The following is a 25,869-nucleotide window of genomic DNA, read 5'->3' as shown; positions in this document are numbered from 1 at the left end:
GGAGATACAGTATATATAGAAAGGGAAATACAGTATATTGAGGGGGGGAAATACAGTATATAGAGGGAGATATAGTATATAGAGGAAGGGAAATACAGTTAATAGAGAGGGAGATACAGGCAGCCATTAATGTCTAAACCGCTGGCAACAAAGGGGAGTACACTCCTAGGTGCAATTGTCCAAATTGGGCTCAAAGTGTCAATATTTTGTATGGCCACCATTATTTTCCAGCACTGCCTTAACCTTCTTGGGCATGGAATTCACGCACGCTTCACAGGTTGCCACTGGAGCCCTCTTCCACTCCTCCATGACAACATCAGGGAGCTGGTGGATTTTAGAGACCTTGCGCTCCTCCACCTTCCGTTTGAGGATGCCCCACAGATGCCCAATAGATTTTAGGTCTGGAGACATGTTTGGCCAGTCCATCACTTTTACCTCAGCTTCTTTAACAAGGCAGTGGTCGTCTTGGAGGTGTGTTTGAGGTCATTATCATGTTGGAATAATGCCCTGCGGCCCAGTCTCCGAAGGCAGGGAATCATGCTCTGCTTCAGTAAGTCACAGTACATGTTGGCATTCATGATTCCCTCAATGAACTGTAGCTCCCCAGTGACAGCAGCACTCATGCAGCCCCAGACCATGACGCTCCCACCACCATGCTTGACTGTAGACAAAACACACTTTTCTTTGTACTCCTCACCTGGTTGCCGCCACACACGCTTGACACCATCTGAATCAAATAAGTTTATCTTGGTCTCATCAGACCACAGGACATGATTCCAGTAATCCATGTCCTTAATTTGCTTGTCTTCAGCAAACTGTTTGTGGGATTTCTTGGGCATCATCTTTAGAAGAGGCTTCTTTCTAGGGCGACAGCCATGCAGACCAATTTGATGCAAGGTGTGGCGCATGGTCTGAGCACTGACAGGCTGACCCCCCACCCCTTCAGCTTCTGCAGCAATGCTGGCAGCACTCATATGTCTATTTCCTAAAGACAACCTCTGGATATGACGCTGAGCATGTGCACTCAACTTCTTTGGTCCACCATGGTGAGGGCTGTTCTGAGTGGAACATGTTCTCTTAAACCGCTGTATGGTCTTGGCCACCGTGCTGTAGCTCAGTTTCAGGGTCTTGGCAATCTTCTTATAGCCTAGACCATCATTATGTAGAGCAACAAAAAACATTTTTTGCTTGCACATGATTGGAGGATGGAAGTCAGCAGAGCTTCCCCTCATTTACTAAGTTCTGGCGCAACTGCACTTTCAAAGTGTACAATCTATTGACCTTAAGTAAATCAACCCCATAGTACATCTATAAAAGGGCATGGCACTGGAAAAGACTATGGAATATGTTTAGTAGCATACTTATAGAGACAATGACCATGGTAATAAAGCATTACTCCCCCTGTTGTGAGCAAGCACTGTCTATTAGGTGAAACGTGTTTACCATTTGCTGTTCTCACACAGTCTGTGATGTTTTTATGACTCTATGAAGTTTGAAAAAAGGATTCAAGGAAGTGCAGTGGATTCTGGATATATTCCCTTGACTTGCAATGACCTGACCATTAAATATGATCTAAATACAATTCTATTATATTGTTCTGCCCCAATTTCATCTATTTTATGTCTTGTATTGAACTACTTCAGATTAACAGTTTTCATTACTGTGCTGACATCTAGTGGTGGTTTTGGTCCACTACATCTTGTTGATTAATGTGATTTTGGTATCTTTCTCTGTCCTCCCCTTCTGTTTAGGCTAGTTAGTTTAGTCCTCGATTGACCCTCCCGACTTCAATAGGCTAGAAAACATCTTCTGTACTTCAATTAGCAGAAGTAAAATTGTGTTGTATTCAACTTATATTTCTTTTTGATGAGTTAAGGTGCCTGTGGATGGTGAAGAGTCAACAGGTGACCATACTGTACAGACAGACTGGGTCTAAGAAGGCGTGTCAAATGAATTAAGCGGCATTTGAAGCAGAACATCTATCCTTTACCAGACTTTCTGAACCTTTTAAACAAGGAGAAACCCTTAAAATATATTTCAGGTCTTAGGAAACCCCTGCCAATTAACAAAAAATGATATGTTAGTGTAGTGGCCTCTTATGTTGGTGGTCAATGGCAGGAATGTCCTCCAAATAAATAGCTAAAAAGATCATTTATGTTAGTGGTTACATATATGAGAGGTAGAAGTTTCTCAATGATCAAGGAACCCTTAGAAACCTTTGGAGGAACCGTAGGGTCCTACGGAACCATGGTTGAGAAAGGTTGTCCTATACAAACATTACCCCTCCAATATGATCTCACCACTGCATATGTCCCTAATACAATTCTACCATATCCTATACGGATTTAGAATATTACCCTTTCAACATGTCCTAACCATTAAACACAATCATAATGCTGTTCTATTATTTCCTATAAAGACATAGAACATTACTTCTCTAATATGACTTGAACACTGGATATGATCCTAATACAATTCTATTATATCCTATACAGACAAAAAAATATTACTCCTCCAATATAAATTGAATAATTACAATTTTGTTACATTTTGAACAGACATAAGACATTACATCTGTGACAGTGGTCTCCGAGCTGGGGCCCAGGGGCTGGAAGTGGCCTTTCGCTTGCCTTTATCCGGCCCTTAAGGCACAATTCCTACCACATATATATATATGTCACTATTCCTCCCACTGACACCAACAATGGGACATAATTCCTACCACTGGCAGCATAAATGGGGCACTATTCCTCCCCCTATTTTTAAAGATGGGGCACTGTTTACTCCAACTGACACCAGGACAATTTCTACCCCCACTGGCCACAGTCCGGCCCTAGTAATTTAGTATGAAGGATAGTAAACTGGCCCTTTGTTTAGAAAGTTTTCAGACGCCCAATTTATGATATTACAAGACTTTCCACTTGATATCACTGTAATGCACATTTCTTAATAGTCTAAAGAAAATGTTCCACCTTAAGTGAACCTAATCAGAAAGCATTTCTGTGACATATTACACAAAAAGTTTTCTTAAAAACAATACCCAAAAATAGTTTCGTTTCTATACATCTCCTGAATGAATGCAGAAGTAAGAAGTTGCATTCAGCAATAAACATTTCCTCTTTCTCTGTTTGTTTACCCACTGAGGACCTATGGCCCTATGAAGTCAACAACTTCACAGGAGACAGTCAGCTCATCAGTTTATACTCCTGCACATATGCAAGTTAAAGTAAAACTAGAATGTTTTGTTTGTTAGGAATCAATTAGGTAAGGCCTAGAACCCCTGGTTGTTTTTTTTTTCTGTCTGTGGACATTTGGGGGATTTTCCTTCACTTTCTGTCCCAGAGTCACAACAGGAAGTGAGAGAAAATCTCTCCAAAGTGAAAGGAAATCCCCTTTATACAGCTGCTACCTGGAAGACGAGGAAGATCCAGACGGCTGCAGTCCAACAATCCACTTTATTCAGTATAAACATTTAAAACCAAATGACAGATGGAACAAGTACAGCAGGGACAAGCATGAAGATGTGTTTCTCCAATGATAATGATTAGGCGCTGACTTTAGCGCAAAATGTATCTACCTACTTGTCCCCCATTGTATTGGTTTCATTTGTCATTTGGTTTTAATGTTTATATCGAACAAAGTGGATAGTTGTAGTCCACCTGTCCAGATGTTCCTTGTCCTCCATTGTGCAGCACGCGAGCTGTTCCTTGTCCTCCATTGTGCAGCACGCGAGCTGTTCCTTGTCCTCCACTGTGCAACACGCGAGCTGTTCCTTGTCCTCCATTGTGCAGCACGCGAGCTGTTCCTTGTCCTCCACTGTGCAACACGCGAGCTGTTCCTTGTCCTCCACTGTGCAACACGCGAGCTGTTCCTTGTCCTCCATTGTGCAGCACGCGAGCTGTTCCTTGTCCTCCACTGTGCAACACGCGAGCTGTTCCTTGTCCTCCATTGTGCAGCACGCGAGCTGTTCCTTGTCCTCCACTGTGCAACACGCGAGCTGTTCCTTGTCCTCCACTGTGCAGCAGGCGAGATGTTCCTTGTCCTCCACTGTGCAGCACGCTAGCTGAACTGGCACTTGACTTGAGGAGTTGTGAAGGGATCACTAGAGGCTACTCAACTGGAGCAGCAACACGGAGTGTTGAACAGTTGTCCTATTTGGATGATATGCTCTCACCTCCTGCTCTTGTGACAGCACTAAAATGTTTGATTTGATACTGGTGATGGTGGTGACCAGGATAGAGAAGGTGACTCTGTATATCAGGAGTATACACAGAAATAAAAATATGGCAGGTCTTTTGAGGGTTCTCTAATATACCCAGAATGGAAAAAAACACACACAACAGAATTATAGGCCATTATCTCAAAAATTCTTCACCAGGCACAGATATCCCACGCACAGCCAAACTGTCCATCTCTATCAAATGAAGTTTTGAAGTACTGAAACCTGTCTGCAAAGTCACCAGAGGAAAGAGCCTCTATGCATAAAAATTGTTTTTCTATTGCACAAAATATAGAGATGAGCTCTTGAAGGGTGCTGCTTGACAATGTTCATCTACATCTAGAGCAGAGGTCTCCAAACTTTCCAAATAAAGGGCCAGTTTACTGCCCTTCACACTTCAGGGGGGGCCGGACTGTGTCCAGTGGGAGCAGAAAATGCCCTGACAATGGTGGGAGTAAACAATGCCTTATGCTTGGTGGTCAGTGGAAGTAAAAAAGATTATATTATTAGTGTCGGTGGGAATAATAGTGCCCTGTCTTTGGTGTCAGTGGAAGGAATGGTGCCCCCTCTTTGGTGTCAGTGGAGGTAATGGTGCCCCAAGGGCCAGGAAAAGGCAAGCAAAGGGCCACATCTGGCCCACGGGCTACTGTTTGGAGAAGCAAAAGAGAGAAAGGTGGTGGCAATTCCAGCATAAAATCTTCATACTTTATTGTAAATCCATAAAAATAGAGGACATGACATTCACTCGCAGCTCAAAAAAACAATTCAGCAGACACGTTTCACACAGCTGTGTCATTAGCATTGACTAGGCACAGGTGTGTGAAACGCGTCTGCTGAATAGTTTTTGAGCTGTGAGTGAATGTCATGTCCTCTCTTTTTATGGATTTACAATTAAGTATGAAGATGTTATGCTGGATGTGCTCTCCTTTACATCTACATCTTGGTCGCAGACCCTGGCAGGACCCTGTGTCCTTTAGCAGCTATATCTGGTTCCTGCATTAGCATTGAAGTATTTCATAGTTTGCCTGGAGCGGTACAACCCTCTTATTGTCCACAGTTTGGAGAACCCTGATCTAGAGCAGCCTTTCCCATCCAGGGTTCTTCCAGGGTTTTCTAGGGGTTCCTTGAGTAATGAGCAACTTCTGCCTCTCAGATAATTTCCCAATGACACCAACTATCTTTTTAGCTATCTGTAAGGTTGAGACTCTTTTCACTAGCTACCAATGTAAGGGCATTCTAACTGATTGTCACAAAATCTAATTGATTTTACCCCCTTTCTGACCAGGGGGTATTTTGCGATTCGGCACTGCGTGACTTTAACGGACAATTGCGCGGTTGTGCGACGCTGTACCTAAACGAATTTGATGTCCTTTTTTTCCCCACATTTTTTTATATGAAATCCCCCCCCCCCCCCCCAAAAAAAAAATGTAAAAATCAACATTTTTTTAAATTTTTGGCCAATTTGTTTTCTGCTACCTATGTTTAGTAAAAAAAAAATCACAATAAGGGTATTTTGATTGGTTTGCGCAAAAGTTATTGCGTTTACTAACCAAGGGAAAGATTTTTGTTGTTTTTTTTAACGAGTAATGGCGGCGATCTGCGATTTTTTTTTGCGGGACTGCGACATTGCGGCGGACAGATCGGACCCTCCTTGACTGCAATTTTTGACACTTTTGGGGGTACCAGTGACATTACTACAGTAATCAGTGCTATACATATGCACTGTTACTGTAAAAATTACACTGGCAGGGAAGGGGTTAACTTTATTAGAGATGCAGTGACTATGTGTGTCCCTAGGGGCGTGCTTCTAACTGTGCAGGGATGTGGCTGTGTGTGTAACAGCACAGATCAATGGTCCTACATAGCAGGACCATTAGATCAGTGCTTTTACACAGGGAAGAATGACAGGCGGCTTTGTTTACGCTAGCTGCCTGCCTTTCTCCCTTCACAGCGGATGATCGCGAGTGACGGACGGACATCGGGTCCGCTAGTCACACGCACGGAGGTGTCCGTGAACGAGCCGAGGCAGGAGCGCGCCTCCGGCCGAGTGCCCACCCGCTATTGGCTCCCAGGCTAGTGACGTACCGGTATGTCACTTTGCCTGGCCGGGGCTGACTGCTGCACTATATGTACTTGCGGCGGTCGGTAACCAGTTAAGGCCTCCTGGACACAGGACATTTTGCTGTCTCTCTCAGAAAAAAAATGATTGATGCCTGTAAACATGAGTAACATGTTTAAGCCCGTCAAGAGCTTGAATATTAACTCTAAGCGCTTGCCATGCTGCCTCCATGCCATGCTGAATCGATGCAGTAATTCATGCAAAAGGAGCCCACCCAAGTATTGAGTGCAACTATACTGTACATGGACATACTTTTCAGTAAGCCAACATTTCTGTATTAAAAATCCTTTTTTTTATTGATCTTATGTTATATTCTAATTTTCTGAGATGTTGAATCTTGGGTTATCACTAGCTGTAAGCCATAGTCATCAAAATTAAAAGAATGAAATGCTTGAAATATATCAGTCTGTGTGTAATGCACCTATATAAAATATACGAGTTTCACTTTTTCAATTGAATTACTGAAAAAACGTTTTGATGATATTCTAATTTTTTGAGATGCATCGGTAGACATGTTTACAGTCATTAAGCATTATATTTCTGCCAGTGCTCCTGGAAGCGCTGGCAGTGGGGTTTTTTTTCTGCCTCTAAACTCCTCTAAATGCCTAAGGGTCCTTTCACACGGCACAGTCCGTTTTTTTTTCTGCTCAGGCACTTTTTTTTTTTCAAACGGACACGGATGCACTTTTGTAGGGTCCGTTCTGTATGTCCGTTTTTCATCCATCCGTTTGCGGATGAAAAACGGACATAATATATGTCTATGGGATTGCGGACATTAGCGGATGACATCCGCTGACATCCGTTTTTGCGTCCGTTACGTTTTTTAAACGGAAGAAAAATAGGGTTCTCTTTTGTCTCAAAAAACGGAACTGAATGGAAAGGACGCAAAACGGATGTCAGTGGAGGGTCATCCGCTAACGTCCGCAATCCCATAGACATACAAACGGATGGGAGGAAAAACGGACATACGGAACACCCGTGTGAAAGAACTCTAAATGTGCAATGACATGGGCTAACATGCAGAGGCATTAACCACTTTAGCCCCGCTCACATTGCTGCTACTGCGGCAATGTGGCTCGTTATCATCCAGCGACGTAAACCTACGTCGCTGGACTCCTCCCCCTGTGGGCGGCCCGCGCGCTGCTGGAGGTTCGCTCCCGCTGTTTTCAGTCACAGCGGGAGTCGGGCCAGGGGAGGAGCGACGGTGATCACCGCCGCTCTTCCCCGATCGTCGGGGAATCGAGTGTGGAGATCCGCCCGCTAAACAAAGCGGGCGGATCTCCTAAGTGACAGGCAGGGTCAGATTGCAGGGTTCAGCATAGCTGAACCTGCGATCTGTCCCTGTGTCACTCAGTCACCTCCCCCCACACATATCAGTAAGCACCAGGCATACATTAACCCCTCCCTCTCCAATAAAATTAACCCCTTCCCTGCCAGTGTCATTTTTACAGTAACAGTGTATATGTATAGCACTGATTACTGTAGTAATGTCACTGGTACCCCCAAAAGTGTCAAAAATGTCAGTCAAGGGTCCGATCTGTCCGCCCCAATGTCGCAGTCCCGCAAAAAAATCGCAGATCGCTGCCATTACTCGTTAAAAAAAAAAAACACCAAAAATGACAAAAATCTTTCCCTTAGTTAGTAAACGCAGTAACTTTTGCGCAAACCAATCAAAATAGGCTTATTGTGATTTTTTTTACCAAAAATATGTAGCAGAAAACAAATTGGCCAAAAATGATAATAAATTTAGATTTTTTACATTTTTTGGGGGGGGGGGGGGGATTTTATATAAAAAAATGTGAAAAATATTGTTATTTTTTCAAAATTTTCGCTCTTTTTTTGTTTATAGCGCAAAAATTAAAAATCGCACAGGTGATCAAATAACACCAAAAGAAAGCTCTGTTTGTGGGAAAAAAAGGACAAAAATTTTGTTTGGGTACGGCGTTGCATGACCGCGTAATTGCCAGTTAAAGTCGCACAGTGCCGAATCGCCTGGACGTAAGACAGCAAAATCCTCCGTTGGTAAAGTGGTTAAGAGGCAGGAAAAACAAAAGCAAATACCAGACGCCCCTAGGAGCAACAATAAACACATCCAGTGTGCACGAGGCCGAAGAAGCTTGCTGCTCAGACATAATGGTTATCAGCAACTAAAGTAATGAACCTTACAATTGATGTATCCACAAAAAATTGCCCTACTCAATGTTTGTATTGGTATGTAAAGATCCTTCAGGCTACACTCATCACACTCATCCCACTACTACTTACTAAACATGCCAGCCTGCAACTATGTCATCACCCTCCCTCTACACATTGCATGGATTGTGATAAAAGACAGATCACCTAAAGGTATTCCAGGACACTCCGCAGGCACTATTGTTACCAGTGAGTAATGATGTCCCATGTCTGACCAATATTATCCTTCACTGCACTCCAGAAAGGTGCCTCAAGGAATGTGACAATGCCATTACCTCCCATTATGTGGCAAGCAGATACTCAGTACACATGTGTGAAGTGGAAAAGGTTATGCACTTTAATGGAAGGTTACTTGCTGGAATTAGCAAACTCTGATCCCTGTTAGTATTGGCCCATTAAACTGTCACTATCCTAGAACTCCAGTATGCTTCAGATTTAGAAGGATCTGAAAAACGTTCAAGCATATCTATGGTCAAAATGTAAAATTCTATATTTATTTCCACATTGTTTTTCAATTATTTCCAGTCTTATCCCATGAATATGAAGGATCTTGAACCAAAAACACACAGATCCATAGCCTGGATCTAGACATAGATCTCAAGACTGGCCTCCCTTTTACATGGACAACCCATTGTAGTCTGTCTCTACTCCCCATTGAAGAGCAAGCAAGGAGTGGTGAATTGTGTCATGGAAGGTTGGTTTTTGTGTGGTGACATTGCTATATGCAGTCATAGTTGCCAACATTTGAAAAAAATTTCCAGGGACACTTTGCAGCACAGCTATCAATTACTTACCACACCCACTTCCCTGAAGCTCCACCCACTCTGCATAATTAATCTCCGCTTACTTATAAGATTATAGGGTCTACTTCATAAAGAGAGAATTACAGGAATTTGAAAAGGAAATTGAAAACTTGAGGCCAAAGTAGCAGAGTTGGAAATATTCTCCCATTCAGCTGCACTACTTCTGCCTAAAGTTTAAAATTCTCATCACAATTCCCTGCAATTCTAAAGTGTCAGCTTGTCGGAAGGTGCTCTGCCTCCCCCTGCTGGCGGATTTCGGAAAGTGCACCATGCTGACACCCTGCCTCCGGTGACACGTTAAATTTGCGACAGGGCGGGAAGAGTGAGCGGGCACAGAGAGAGAGACAACCTGCTGCCAGAACTACAACACATAGCTGGGGTGAAAGCGACACTGTGTGGAACAAAATGAAAAAAAAAAAAAAAAAATTTTTAATGATTTTCATTGTCCCTGACTAACAGGGACAATGTAAATTACCCGGGACAGGCTCCTATTTGCCGGCATTGTCCCGGGAAAAATGGGACAGTTGGCAGGTATGTATGCAGTCAATTCATTGGTTAAAAAAAATACTGTGAGAGGAGCTGAGTGCGGCTGATATTCCTTCATTATTTCAATGAGGGATCTTGAAGTTTGAAAACCTATCTTGCAAAGATTCCCACAAATTTACTTCTTTGAATTCTGTGACACATATTTACTGTCCTATGAGAAGGCACTGCTGTGTCAAACATTTCACAGAGCCTGCCTTCTGAACTACAGAGGTGCTGAGAGGAGGAGTTTCAGGAGGCGGAGTCAGTACAGGAATCACTGCTTGCTTGCAGCAAGGGGCTATGGGATATGTAGTCCTTTGACGTAGAAAGTAAACAGCCGAGTAGAAGCTGCAAAGCATGGAAGGAATCCAGAAAGTTGTGGAAAGAGATGGTCAGAAGACAAGCAGCACTCACAATATGAAAGAAAAATTTTCAAGTAAGCTTATATTGGATTATCAAATATAACTAATGTTTGTATTGAATAACAATACAAACAATAGTCTTATCAGCAATGCTGACGTTATAAAATGAAAGTGCATGCTGTGGCCATAGATTTACTTTAACCACTTGCCGACCAGTCACTGGGACTGTACTGCAACAAAGTGGCTCGATTCCGTCCAGCGACATAGACCTACGTCGTTGGACTCCTCCCCTTGTAGGCGCCGCTGCTTTTCCCCGATCGTCGGGCAATCGAGTTTGGAGATCCGCCCGCTTGTGTAAACAAAGCGGGCGGATCTCCTAAGTGACAAACAGTGACAGATTGCAGTGTTCAGCATAGCTGAACATGCGATCTGTCCCTGTGTCACTCAGTCACCTCCCCCCACACACGTTAGTAAGCACCAGGCATACATTAACCCCTCCCTCTCCAATAAAATTAACCCCTTCCCTGCCAGTGTCATTTTTACAGTAACAGTGAATATTTATAGCACTGATTACTGTAGTAATGTCACTGGTACCCCCAAAAATGTCAGTCAAGGGTCCGATCTGTCCGCCGCAATGTCGCAGTCCCGCAAAAAAAAAAATCGCAGATCGCCGCCATTACTCGTTAAAAAAAAAAACACCAAAAATGACAGAAATCTTTCCCTTAGTTAGTAAACGCAATAACTTTTGCGCAAACCAATCAAAATATGCTTATTGTGATTTTTTTTACCAAACATAGGTAGCAGAAAACAAATTGGCCAAAAATTTAAAAAAATTTAGATTTTTACATTTTTTTTTGGGGGGGGGGGGATTTCATATAAAAAAATGTTAAAAATATTGTTATTTTTTCAAAATAAACGCTCTTTTTTTGTTTATAGCGCAAAAAGTAAAAATCGCACAGGTGATCAAATACCACCAAAAGAAAGCTCTGTTTGTGGGAAAAAAAGGGTGTACCCAAACGAATTTCGTTTGGGTATGGCGTCGCACGACCGTGCAATTGTTAGTTAAAGTCGCAGAGTGACGAATCGCAAAAAGTGGCCTGGACGTAAGACAGCAAAATCCTCCGGTGGTAAAGTGGTTAAAGTGTATGTAAACCCCTGCATGCTTCTTGTTTTAAATACACCAACTGACATCATTGCTATATCTTTTTGAATGGTGCAAAAAATACCTGCCATAAATCTAGCAAGCTGATAACTTGCTGTGCACTTTTTTTTTTTTTTTTCAAATATAATTTTTATTATTTTTTTCCAAACACACAAAATTTACATGAAGTCACAAATGAAATAAGAATACATATCAAAACAGATTATCATCCAAGAATAAACTCGGTTAACCCTTAAAAGGGAGGAGTTCCTTAATACTTGTATCCCCTATCCCCACTATGAACACGTAAGCTAAGTTTAATCAATTTATATCACTATCCATAACAAGTATTCACAGTAATGGGCAGGAGACATCCTTATCTTCCCCGTCTATTCCAATTCTATTTCATTTATTCAAACTGTAACTAAACATACCCTAACCCTCCCCCCTCCCTCCTGGGAAAAAAAAAAGGAAGAAAAATTTCCCCCCCCCCTCTCTCTCCCCTCCCTCCATTCCTCCTCCCCCCTCCCCCCCCCCCCCCAGCCCCGACAGAGGCAGTTCCCCCATCCCCTCCGCCTACGAATGCATCAAGGCCACTCCCTCATCAGACATAATAAAGGTGTTCCAGAGCTCCCAGGTCTCGCTGTATAGCCCCCGTTTACCATGTGTCGTCATCACCAAGTCTTCCATTTTGTTGATGGCCTCTACTCTCCGTAACCAGTCCCTTACCGTGGGAGAAACAGGACTTTTCCATAACACGGGGATACAGGCCTTCGCTCCATTGACCAGATGGCACACCACGATTTCTCATATCTCTGTATTGGAATATCTGATAGATGGAGCAAAAAAAAAGGCTGGATCCTCCTGGATGGGAAACTCCGTAAATTTTTGAACTATGGATCTAACCTTGGACCAGTACGTTGAAAGTTTTGGGCAGGACCAAAATATATGTAATATCGTTGCATCTTCCCCTCCGCACCGCCAGCAGTTTGTCGATACACTTGGGAAGATCTTATGAAGTTTATAAGGTGTATAATACCATCTAGTCAATATCTTAAAATTAGTCTCTTGGATTTTAGTACAGATGGATGTCCTAAAAGCCAATAGAATGATCTTCTGTGATTGTGATGGTGTGAAGGTACAATTTAGGTCAACTGCCCATTTAGCCAGGCATGGTAGAGGGGATTCGTCTGTCCAGGATGTTAATAAGCCATATATTAAGGAGAGTATATGTGAAAGAGTTCCCTCGTCCAGACATAACTTTTCAAATTTAGTCAAGTTCCGCTTAAAATCTACGGGTTTCGGTAGTGTATGTAGGAAATGGTGGAGTTGAAGGGCAGACCAAAAGTTCAGCCCAAACTCTCCGTCTGTATTTGTCAAGGTCTCCAATGTCGGCCACCTATCTCCTGCAAAGAACTGAGTCACTCCTGCAAAGAACTGTGCACTTTTTAAGTTCCCAGCTATCTTGTTGGGTTACAGAATATATCTCCCTATGTTGTGAGGATATTAAGAAAGGGACGTGTTCTGTAGTCCTTTCCTATGGTGACAAAGCTGCTCCTCTATAGATGCATTACAGTGAGTAAGCATTATCCCCCTAGGACAGAAAGCGTGTTACTGGCAGGATCGCAAGGTGACAATAAAGGAAAAAAAAGACTGAAAAATAAAACGAACGAAGCCGCAACATCTAAGGACTGGCAAGCTGCAATATGTTACATCTTTGTTCTCGGGTTTAGATATATTGTGTCACCATCATTTGAACACTAGTCAAGCAGATAAAATATCAAAGAAGATCTTTCAAGTTATTTGAGCATTTTATTTCAGCAGAGCAGGAGCTCCTACAGGAGCACCCGCTCGGCCAAGGACCCAGAAGCTATTGGAGATCACTGTAGTAGCAGTGTCTACTATAGTGTTTTGCAGCTTCTAGAAGGATCCCACAGGTGTAGTAAATACATAGTCACATTGGTCCAAGCTGGATCAACATAACTTTGTAAAAATATCCAAACCAGGAAATCTTTAAAATGTTGAAAAGTATTTTACAGCATATTAATGAATATAAGAGCTATATAGCATCTATAATAAAGTGTCCCTACCTGCACAGTGCACACATACACCTGGTAAGCTCCACTCTCTCCGGGAAGCCATGATATCTCCAGTTCTGTTGTACCCCATCTCACCAGTTTTAAGTCCACCGGTTTCCTTGGTATAACTGCAATTGGCAGATGAATAGTTAATTGCTTAGGAACACTGAAATATCATTACCAGAAAACTTCATTGGCACAATACAATCTCACCATTTTAATAAAACAATGCTAAGAACAGTGTGGCTGATATTGAAAAGGAACTGAGCAAAAAGTGGAATTTTTGCTCATAGCTGCCAATCAAGTGCCATGTTGCATTTTATGGAAATATTTGTATTTTTTTTTTGTAAATTCTTTATTATTGGATTTCAAAATGTATAGTTATACAAAACAAAGCCTATTAGGCATACCAAGGCTTAAATAAACACAATATGACCTAACAAAACAACTTAATACAAAACACACTTGAAATGGCAGCCAATGACATAATTTGCTCCACTGAGGGTACCGTACAACAGTGAGCCATACCCACTCCCAAGGAAATACTACCAGAAGTGCAAGGGGGACATGGGGATGGAAGCCACTGTTTCCTTGGATTCAGTCGAAACATCCCAGACCTTGGAAAATGTATTAGGGCATCCTCTAAACTTTTATTATTATTTATTTACCTAGAAACTTTTTTTTAAAGAATTCTGGTTGGCTGCTATAGGCAATAATGCCCATTTTTTCATGCATTTTAATTAATCAGTCTCAAAGCACATTAACCCACAGTGGCCAGTCACAAATCAGTTTATTGTAATTGTAGCACCCTCCTAGATGGGTGCTAGGATTAGTGGGCGCCCAGACGACGTCTTTTGATGACGAAACGTTGGCAACTCCAGACGTAACGTCCACATGCCCCATTACGGAGCCGGCCTCTTTGCTGCTGTGTTTATGCTGATTGGATACACGCGGGACGCCGCGGTCGGATCTTCAGTTGCCAATTTTATGTGCCTACATATGTCCTCTACATTGTGAGTAGTATTTTTAATAAATTTAATATATGTATTTTACGGGATTACACTATGGTCCTTTGTCTTCATTTCCCTCCATATACTTATTTGACCAAACGGAGTGATCAAGAGTGATTAAGAGGTGTCACCCACTTTTCTTGGATTCATTGAATGTATTGATATATATCTTCTTGCTGGGTGAGGCTGTCTCATTCATTTGAGTAACCATGGTGTTCTGGTAAGCTGCTCTTAATACTTATGCACTGAGGTGTCCCCATCCTACACTTTCCCTGGGTGTCACAGGAAGGAGCGTCTCTCGCAGTATTTTTCACCTGGATTTATTTGGACTTGCACCAGGGGCGGACATACAGGGGTCGCAGGGGTCGCCATGGCGACCGGGCCCCATGCTGCAGGGGGCCCGAGAGGGCCCCCTGTAGGTATAGAAAGGATGAGCGGCAAGCGCAGCTGAGACCGGAGCTCCCCGATCCTCAGCGAGTTACACACAGGGCAGCTATTGCCAGCTTGTCTCTCTCCCCAGCTGCGGCTGCCTGCGTGGTGAGAGCAGAGACGAGCATTGAACCCGCCCCTCCCCCTTCCTGTGTGTTTCCTGTACAGCACACAGAGGAGAGGAGGCGGGACCAGCTCTCTCCACTCTGCAGAGTTTGCAACAGCGCCGATCTGAGGTCTGTGATATGTATAACTAATAATACTAACTTGCAAGGGGGGTGGGGGTGTATGGTGCTAGGGGGTGAAGATGGAGGGGGGGGTGTATGTAAAACTCCTACCACGCTAGGGGGTGAAGATGGAGGGGGGGTGTATGGAGATGGAGGGGTGTATGTAAAACTCCTACCACCCCACCCCACCCCCTGTCATCTTCATCCCCACTGTCCTCTTCCTACCATCCCATCCCTGTCATCTTCATCCCCAATGTCCTCTTCCTACCATCCCATCCCTGTCATCTTCATCCCCAATGTCCTCTTCCTACCATCCCACCCCTGTCATCTTCATCCCCACTGTCCTCTTCCTACCATCCCATCCCTGTCATCTTCATCCCCACTGTCATCTTCCTACCATCCCACCCCTGTCATCTTCATCCCCAATGTCCTCTTCCTACCATCCCATCCCTGTCATCTTTATCCCCACTGTCCTCTACCTACCATACCATCCCTGTCATCTTCATCCCCACTGTCCTCTTCCTACCATCCCATCCCTGTCATCTTCATCCCCAATGTCCTCTTCCTACCATCCCATCCCTGTCATCTTCATCCCCAATGTCCTCTTCCTACCATCCCACCCCTGTCATCTTCATCCCCACTGTCCTCTTCCTACCATCCATATTGTAAAAAAAAAAAAAAAAATGAATAGAGCAAATGCTAGAAAAATTTAATTAAAATAAAAAACTACTGACACCAATGGCAGAACTACCACACAAACATTGCACTTGCGACCGGCCCTGGCGTTTCGCCACCAGGCTGGGAGGGAAGGGCCCCGTCCGGGGGGCCCTTTATGGTTTCTTGCATCGGGGCCCTGGAGGTTCTAGTTACGCCACTGACTTGCACTATTATTTTTGGGACTTTACTCACCATAATTTCCCTTGGATTCTTTTCTATATTGCTGTTTGTGGATGATTTTTTTCATCAGTTTTCACACTTACCATTTCATTTTTAGCGCTACACTTTGTTATTATTATTGTATTATTGATCACTGTTGGTTGATTTTGTGTTAGCTGCTTCCCTTATCTTATATTTTATATCACAATTTAATTCATCATTTTTTAGCGCAGAAACACCCCCCTAGATAAAGGTTTAGTCCAGCCTGGCTTGCTGCCCTCCAGGGCAATGCTGCCATGTGCTTGCTGTTCGTGAGGCCTCAGATGGGCGACTTGAGGGCCTGGATGCTGAAGCTGCTGAAGGCTGACTGAGGGGCTGACTGCTGAAGATCTGGTTTGGTATCACTGGAGAAAAGTGTCGCTTGGAAATTGGAAGGAGGCAACCAACTCATTTTTGTGAGTACAGACGGTTGTGAGAGACCTTATAGACTTTTGGGCTGCTGCCACCCCTTTTGTGCTAGGAAGTCAGCTGTGTGTTTGCTAATGGAGACATCAGCTGGTGTCCTGAAGAGCTCAGTCTATTTAGTTATTTGCGAAGAGACTCTGCTCTTGCTGCTCTAAAGAAAGAAGCTTGAGTGCTGTTAACTGCTTCTATTCCAAAGCCAAATCCGCAGCCTGCTATATGCAAGTACTTTTGCTTCAGCTTTTCAGAAAGGAGCTCACTGTTCTAAAATTGTACATAGCTTTTGTTTTTGAATTATCCCACTCAATTTCCTCAATCCTATTTAAGTTCCCTAAAAATAAAAATAACAAAAGCAACACCACTGGTTATTGAGGAAAAGAGTGACTGTGTTTGTGTGCCTGGATGCAGGGCAATCCACTGGGGAAGAACCTGGGAAAAATCCCAATGGCTCCTACGGGAGTAGCGCTACACAATTAAATCAGTGACAGTTATGATGAAAGAAGCATGGGGCGAGGGGTGCTACCATTGTGGATGTCCTTCTGTAAATGACAGTTTCCCGGTGACCTACTTGCTTAATCCACTGGCTTCACTAACCTGGAACAAATATGTAGCTCAAAAGTAAGAGGAAGATCGAAAGTGCTTATCTGCATACATGTTCTACGTCAGTGCGGTTCTCAGCCTTACTGAGACCAGGGCCTAGTAAATTCTTCCAAAAAAAAATGTATATACCCACTATAAAAGTATGTGATTAAAATGCTGGAAGGCTCTGGATTAGGTTGGGCGTCAATGTGAGGGTATGGTGTTTCTGGATAAAGTTAGGGGACATTGCAGCAGACTTTGTTATCCTGTAGGGGATGAAGTTTCTATAGGAAACTGGGAGGGCTGGAGGACACTCTTGGAGAATAGGTGAAGTATTGGTAGGTGGGGGGAGGGGGGGTGGTGACTGCAGACTCAGAAGCAAGCTGGGGGGCAGTGTCAGTTAGGTAACTCTGCAGCAGTGGCCTCATAGGGGATGAGGTTTCTGGAGGGAGCTGGGGGTAACTGTAGGACCCTAGGGGGTTTGGAGATTGGGGTGGCCATGGGGGGTTGGGAGGTTCTGCAGCAAGCTAGGGGCAATTTAGGGTTCTGGGTGTCACTGTGGGGAAATGGGGGTTCTATAGCGAGTTAAGGGATGATGTTTTTGGTGGGATCGGGATAATTGTGGCAGACTAATAGGCCCCTAGGCTGGTGGTGGGTTGACAAAAACTGTTGGAGATTGTGGGGGACTTCAGGGGGGCTGGAGGCTCTGCAGAAAGCTAAGGGGCACTACAGATTTCTAGGTGGCATTGTGGGAAGTTGGGGAGCATTGTGGCTTCGAGAGCTCTCAGGAGGTCTTGGGGCACTGTGGGAGTTTAAGGGTCACTGCAAACAACTATGGAAGGTTAGGGAGCACTATGGGACCTGGGAGGGACTGTGGGATGTTAGGCAATCTTCAACTGGCTGGAGGTTCTGAAGGAGGGAAGCCCGGCAGGGAATCAAAAAGCACTGTTTTAGGTTAGTGACTCAAATAATTAAAGCCAGAGGAGAGCTCTCAGGAGGTCTTGGGGCACTGTGGGAGTTTAAGGGTCACTGCAAACAACTATGGAAGGTTAGGGAGCACTATGGGACCTTGGAGGGACTGTGGGATTTTAGGCAATCTGCAACTGGCTGGAGGCTCGGAAAGGAGGGAAGCCCAGCAGGGAATCAAAAAGCACTGTTTTAGGTTAGTGACTCAAAAAATTAAAGCCAGAGGATCAGTATGACTGCCATTTAACCAGCATTTGCAGAAGATCTCAATGGCAGCATGCAGGTTTCACTTGTAACATTTTTCCATGAAGATTTTGAATTGGTTGCAAAACCGTGCTGCACTTTGTGCCACATTGTTAGACCAATGTCCCTAACGCTGCAAAATGGAAAGTTTTATTAAAAATGTAGTTTTGCACTAACATCTAATATATCCAGATAGCGAGGCACACCTATGCATTGTTCTAATTATGAATGATTTAATATGTTTTGCCAAGATCACATTTTTTGATAGATTCTTCTTTGCTGACTGGTGTTAAAATATTTGAAACTGCAGCCAGTAAAGTAAATCTTCTTCTGCTGGTTCTGTTATACAAATATATTTCAAAGCTTGGAGACAGCAGGTGGGGAAGGAGCATATTATGGTTTGAGACAAATCTGAATTGAGAGGAAATTGTGATACAATGAATCACAGCAGATATGTAGAAGTTAACAGAAGCCTGGTCCCCCCTTCCTTTCCTCCCGTGGATGCCAGCGGCGTTAGTGGGCACTGTGTCAGACCATGCTGGATCTAAACAAATGAATCAGCCGCATTCTTCCAGCAAGAATCTTCCACAAGGATGTGTCACCAGCCCTGCTGACAGGTGGGAATGATTAGCGTGAAGCCGCAGGTCGTGGGTTCATGAAACGGTCTTTATACCAGCACCTTACTGAGTAACCCCTTATACAAAAGGCTCAGTCTGCCCCTCCAAACTGGACCCCTGACTCATCTCCCTCCATAATGTAGGATTCCGAATCTCATCTGTACACTCAGGCCTGTATTAAGATACAGGCAAATCAGGGGCACAGTGTGAGCAAACCTATCTTTAAATGCAGAATTCCGAGGCAGACATATAATTTTGTTTATGATAAAGAGGGGGAAAATTAACCCACCACCATGCCATCACACACTGCAAAATCCAGGATCTGATTCCTCCACTATACAATACAAGATTGGACCCAACTTCACCCCCACCCTCTGTACATTACACAATCTAACGCTACCATCTACCCACCCACACTGTGCAATAAGAGATATACTGTAACTCAACTTCACCCCTACCCATCCAAACTGTACAATATTGGATCCAACACCACCTCCTACCCACTCACACTGTGCAATAAGAGATATACTGTAACTCAACTTCACTCCTACCCATCCAAACTGTACAATATTGGATCCAACACCACCTCCTACCCACTCACACTGTGCAATAAAGCATATAACCCAAATTCACCCCTATCCATCCAAGATATACAATTTAGAATCTAACACCACCAACTCCCCACCCATACTATACAATACAGGACATGATCCACCGTCAACCCCACCCACTCACATTGTACAATAAACTGTAGGATCAAACATGACCACCTACCCACCCACACTATACAATATGGGACAAGACGCAACATCAACTCCCCCCCTCCCCCCCCCCTCTCACACACACACACTGTACAATATAGGATCTAACATCACAACCTACAAATCCACACTGTACAATAAGGGATATAATACAGCTTCAACCCCACCTACCCATACTGTACAAGTAGGATCAATTTCCACCACTTACCCACCCACCTTGTACAATATGGGCCATGACCCAACTTCTTCCCTACCTACTCACACTGTACAACATATGATCTAATGCCACAACCTACCCACCTACGCTATAAAATATAGGATCTAATGCCACCACCTACCCACACCCACTGTACAATAAGGGATATAATCCAACTACACACACAAACATACATTGTACAGGATCTGACCCAACTTTGCCCCCTACATGCCTACTATTTAGAATATATGATCTAATGCCTCAGCTAACCTTTGTACTGTATCTGACAGCCCAACATGCGTACTGAACAATACAAAACTTGCCCATAAACCCAATATACAATATAGTAATTTACCCATAAGTACTGCACATTACAGAATCTGCCCCATACACACAATGCCTAATACAAGGTATAACCACGACTACCTCCAACCCACATGGGTACACACTGTACAATACAGAACCTAATTTCCCCCCACTCACAGTGTATAACACAGAATCCAGTCCCCACAAACACACACTGTACAGTAAATCCAGGATCTGACCCTTATTGGACATTCTATAAAATAACTGATTTCAACAGCTAGGTCTGTTTCGTCTCCCATTATGTGAATTATCTACCATTGTAACCTTTATAAAGTATGGTTAGGGCCGCTGATAAGGGGGTAGTACCTGCCCTCCTATATGGGGTCCAGGCTCCATAAGTTCAACAGAAAGGCCCACAGCAGTAGGAGGGAATGCAATTATTGGAACCAATCCCTCTGATCTTCTCAGTGTTTACAATGCTTCAGTTTGTGAATGAACAGGGAGGCGCTGTACAGAATGATTACTGTTCATTTACTCTGCAGCTGAGGCTGCAGATAAAGGAATGAGGAATCTGTGTCCTTAATCTCTCTCTCTCAATTTCAAAAAGAAAAAAACTCAAATTCTAAAAAATAATATTAAAAAACATAATTAAGGGCTCTTTCTCACAGGTATTCTAGTTGCATGAATGAGCAGTTTGTTCATGCGGCTGAAGCTGTCTGTTAAGCCTTGTACACACGAATCGAAAATTCGGCCGGGAAATTTCGTCCGACGAGCGATCTGCCGATTTTCGGCTTGTTATTATGATGCTTCCGACAACCGACTCCGACTTTTCGGCCGAAAAAATCCTGGTGTGCAGGCTATATAATTTTTGTCAACCGTCAAAACACGTCCAATTTTCGTCTCATTAGTACAGATTTCGATGGGGAAAAATCTTATGAGCAAGACTAGGCATGCTCAGAGATGAAAGAACACAAAGAAAGCAATCCAACACATGACATCACTTCTGAAGTAGAATTCTGTCGTGCAGGAAAATTTGTGTGCAGTCTAGAGCACAATCCAACCAACAGACACCACTCTGGACAAAAGACGGACGACCGGTCGGCAGAAATTCGTTGCGTGTGTACGAGGCTTTAGGCTTGGTTCACTTTTCCTGTCAGCGAGGTTGTACAGGACCCCAGCGAGGTTGTACAGGAATCCAGCGAGGTTGTACAGGGCCTCATGATTTCTAACAACAGCCCTAAGTATGATACATTGTATAACCTTCCATTAGCTATACTATACCTTTAATTGTTGCAGTTCTGGATGTGGTCACACCTTTTCCATTATGAGCTTCACATGAAAATTGGGATGATTTATTCAGACCTAGAGCAAAGAGAATGGGTGTTTTAAAATACTGTGTGGTATTCATAATCACAAACTTCCAACTATCAGTCTCACAAAAGGAAATTCCCCATTTTGGACCCAAATCCCTTTGTTCTTTACACCTCCAAAAATGCCCATCTTATAGGCCTCTAGTACTAAGAACAGGAACAACTCACTGCACATATATGGGAGCATTTACGGAATATACTACATCCATACTCGTCTCATAAATATCATTTAAACCCAAGAAGAAAAATGTAGCATATTGCAGTTTACCAGACCTTGGATGTGGTTGCTGCATTCATTTTCCTTTTTTCACCTGCCAGTAACACACTTATGAACAAAAGGAACAAAGCACTAAATGATTTGTTCAAAGGTCCATATAACTGTAATCCTTGAGAATGGTGTCACAACCAATAGAAAAAAAAAAGTAGCCAATGCGTTTTGGGGGCCAAATTATTCCCCTTCATCTGGAATAAAACACAAATTATTACATAATACATACATTAGCCCTAAAGGGGGATTTTTTTGCCCCCCGAAAGACGTTGGCTACTGTATTTATTACCACCTGTGACGCCGCTCAAGAATAAAGATTATATGGACTTTGAATTGACTATTTGGCTCTTTGTTTCTTCTATTCGCATAAACCTCTCAAATCAGGTGTCCCATTTCTTCAGGATAATCCCCCCACTTTGTGTTTTTGAGCAGCCTAGATCCACATTACAAGTACCACTGTCAACCTGTATTTGAAGAAGGCTTTTCAATTTTATGTTTTTTATAGTAACACACTTCACGTTCTAGCCTAACAATGCTCACTCTCCATATTCTTTTTATGGAAGAGAGGTAATGTCATTTTGGGACAGGAAGTTTGTTATGACTACAGAACAGCTTCCCCTCTCTTCTTCTCCATGACATAAGAGGAAGGTGTTCTGTAGATTACATAGAGAACTGGGAACATTGCTAACTGGTAACAGCACAGCACATGTAGGTTACAGTTTACAACATTCCTGGCAGGATTAACGGGTATTATTTTTGCACATATTGAACAGATATAAAATAACACTTTTCTTGGTATATATTTTACCAAACCAGAGAAACATGATCATATGCAGAAAACTCAAACAATGATGACAGCACTGAGATCACAAATCCATTTAATCTACTAGGAGCCCTGGAGCCTCGGAGCCAGTTACCTCTTTTCTGTATGTTACTATATGTGGGAGGATGGCACAAATGGCACCCCTTCCTCCCCTGCTCTCTGAATGAATATTAGTTTTGGCTTGTGATTAAAACATAAGGCCTCCTCGGGAAAGGAATATCGTTTCCAAATCTTTCACTAGGAGGGCAAGTCTAACTGTTCCATTTAATATGATCTAATAGCTGAAACATTCAAAGACAAACTACTAGTACGTCACCGGCTATATCAGCCTCCACAGCCAGGAATGGGGAGGACCAGACTTGCAAAATCTGAACAGAACACAGAAGAAAACCTTAAAGGAAACCTGTGCCGAGAAGATGTAGGATTCAATAACTTGCTTCCCTATAAAAAGTTGTGTGATTGTGATTATTATCCAATAGCTTTAATAGCTGACCTTTTACGAAAATGGATAGTTACCTGGCTGTCATTCTTATTCAAAGGCTTCAATAGCTAACCTTATAAAACACTAGTTGCCTGGCTGGGATTTTATCTAATGGCTTCAACAGCTGGCCGCCTTATGAAACTGTCAGTTGTCTGACTGTCATTCTAATCTAAAGGCTTCAAAAGCTGACCTCCTTATCACTGTTCTGGTTGTCTGGCTGTGATGGCTTCAAAGGCTGACCTTCTCATGAAACTTCTAGTTGCCTGGCTGTGATTTTTTTCCAATGGCTTCAATATCTGACCTCCTTATGAAGCTGCTGGTTGCCTGGCTGTCATACTTATCCAATAGCTTCATTATTTTCTGATTGAGTGACCTAGAAAGGTATATAGAGAAGGAGTTTTCTTTGGTTGCATGCTTGTTCTAGCTCAGAGACTTAGAAAGTCTTGAAGGCAGAAAAGGTCAGAAAACTAGTGTAGCACCCTCCAAGGTAGGTGCTGGGTAAAATATAGTGGGCCTTGTCTGCTTATCAGCAGGGTCATGTTTTATTCAGCTAGGTTGTCATGGTTCCCAGGTGTGGCTGTTGAGACTGGGGAGTCTCCCCACTGTGCCCCAATGAGGGCTCTCATTGGACAGTGGAGGAAATCCGGCCAATGGCACACCCAGGTTTGTATCTATCCCAGGAGGGCAGATTATGCCGCACAGCATTCTGGGAGGGGGGTATAAGTTTGAGGGGAGCACATGAAGTAGCCTCTTTGGCGGGAAGCAGAGTCCCAGGAGAGAAGTTACGGCTGTCTCTCCTCCTGTCAAGAGGAATAGGGTGTCCCAGGCGGCTTGCCTGAGGGGACACAGGGCTGAGCTAAGCTGCAGGAGAGGATCCAGTGTGCTGAGGACCAGCGATGCTGATTGGGGTCGAGTTTCAGGAAAGCATTCTGAGTCGAGAGTACTGCAAACTGCCCCTGGGGGTCTGCCTAGTCAGAGGGGACCACTCCGGAAAAGGTCAGAGGGATCCAGGATCTAGCTAGCCGCTGCAGAAATAGAGTAAACGGGATGCCAGTGTTAACCCTGAAGAGTAAAGGGGGTGCCAGCGGTTGGGCCCTGAAGTGTACAGTGTTACAGTGTTGAGAGTTGCAGCAGTGTCTACAAGTGGCTACCTCAGTCAGGAAGGACTGGAGGAAGCAGTGTAAAGGACTTTTGAGCTAACCAGAGTGTCAGAAGTCAGTCTTCAGTTTAGTGACAGCAAGTCAGTATTTACAAGCGCCAGCAAGCATTGGTCGGCATTCAGCCGGCGCCAAGCCAGCGCTTAAAGGCATTTTTCTTCAAGTGTCCCAATTTGTACCTAGTTGAGCCAGAGGAGTATCCCACTCATTCCTTTCTCCCATCCCCATATAAAATAAGCAAAACCAACCAAAGATGCTGCACTGTTCATTGTCTCAGATCTCACACTTGGGAAATCAGCTTAAATGTCCTGTTGGTGTTAACGGTAACCATGGCAGACCCAGATCAGGCCCAATGCCTGGAAATATTGCTACACTAGCTTTTTAGGAGGTGGTCAGTATCTTCAGCCTATGTATTTCCAGCTGCACTAGGTCCTCTTTTATGAGAACTTATAACTGTGACACTATTTAATTTTCTCTTTTTAGTTCCATTTCTTTCCATCTTTACTTAACTGTTTTGTTCTTCAGGCACTTTACAATTTTGAAATATAATTGCTGATATGGTGATTCTCAAACTAATAAACTAACTGAATCCTCCTAACTGGAGGCATCCATGCACAGCACAGAATATGGAGTCAGCTTTTTATTAGCATTAGTTCTAAACAAGTTGGAAAATCTTCAGTTAGTTCCTCTGACCATCGAAGGTGCTGGTTATGGCCACTTGGTATGGCCCAGTTGTCACCTAGTTATGTTCCCTGTATACCAAGATGGGGATCAACACTGGTCCTTTGTTTTTTTCAAATACTTTATTGCACAACTCTCATTCTGCTATTAACCGTTGAGGCATAAAGGAATCCCAAGCATGACTGTTTGTCTTGTGTAAATATACTTTAACATAACTTAAATCTATGATTGCTTAGGCTTAAAGTGTAACAAATAATGAATATCAATGCCAAGTCTTTATTACAAACAAATCACCCTTTTCTTTTCATTTATTTTTTTCTTTTATACGGCAGTGGCATTTGTTTTATAGGGCTTTACAGGCAATCAAAAAACAATTACTGTACATCCATCCCTGCCTTAGTTTAAATAGAAGACAATTAAAAACAAACTGATCTGGCTTTAAAAGTTTCTATGGCAGCAACAGTGCTGAGGTGCAAGTACCTTTTGTTGCCCCCTAGTCCCCTGTTTTAGTCTTGCAAGAAATCCTCATTACTTTGTGGAACTCCTTAGACCCATGAACTGGGTTACATTTAGGGCCCCCGACTTCTGCCCAAGTCAGTATTATACCCCACTCCATCATTAAGCTTTTAAATGGCAGAAAATGAGTGATCAGTAGATGCCCAGAATTTGATGGGGGGGGGGGGGGGAGGATGTGGTGGCAGAAAGAGTGGCACTAAATCTTGAATTGAGCAGTAGGGATGAGCTTGATTCACTCTGAACCAGAAACCTAGCGATAATTGCTGGACCAATGGACAGCAAGTGGAAGGTTCATAATCTCGCAGCTGCTGCAGGGATAATGATGCCTGTGACATTGACATTGACCTAGTAGGCAAAGCCTAGGTGGTGTACAAGACTTATGGAAGAACCAGGATACAGGGTGGCTTGGCACTGCTTTTCACGATTAGAGATGAACAAATTCAATAGTCAGCCACAAGACA

General features: G+C 43.3%; 1 protein-coding gene across 2 annotated transcripts in view; it reads right to left on the bottom strand.

Moving 5' to 3' along the window:
• Window positions 1-25,869, bottom strand: part of AXL (AXL receptor tyrosine kinase) — a 168,095-nt gene that overhangs the window by 55,623 nt on the left and 86,603 nt on the right. For both annotated transcript variants that reach the window (XM_082264351.1, XM_082264352.1), the window contains exons 5-6: window positions 21,394-21,474; window positions 13,453-13,568 (exon numbers count right to left, since the gene is read on the bottom strand). In XM_082264351.1, the coding sequence (XP_082120477.1) occupies window positions 13,453-13,568; window positions 21,394-21,474 (197 nt within the window). The remainder of the gene's footprint in view (window positions 1-13,452; window positions 13,569-21,393; window positions 21,475-25,869) is intronic.

This window comes from Pelophylax lessonae (genome assembly GCF_965119305.1).
Source record: "Pelophylax lessonae genome assembly, chromosome: 7".
NCBI lineage: Eukaryota > Metazoa > Chordata > Amphibia > Anura > Ranidae > Pelophylax > Pelophylax lessonae.
This window is presented reverse-complemented; position numbering and strand designations above follow the sequence as displayed.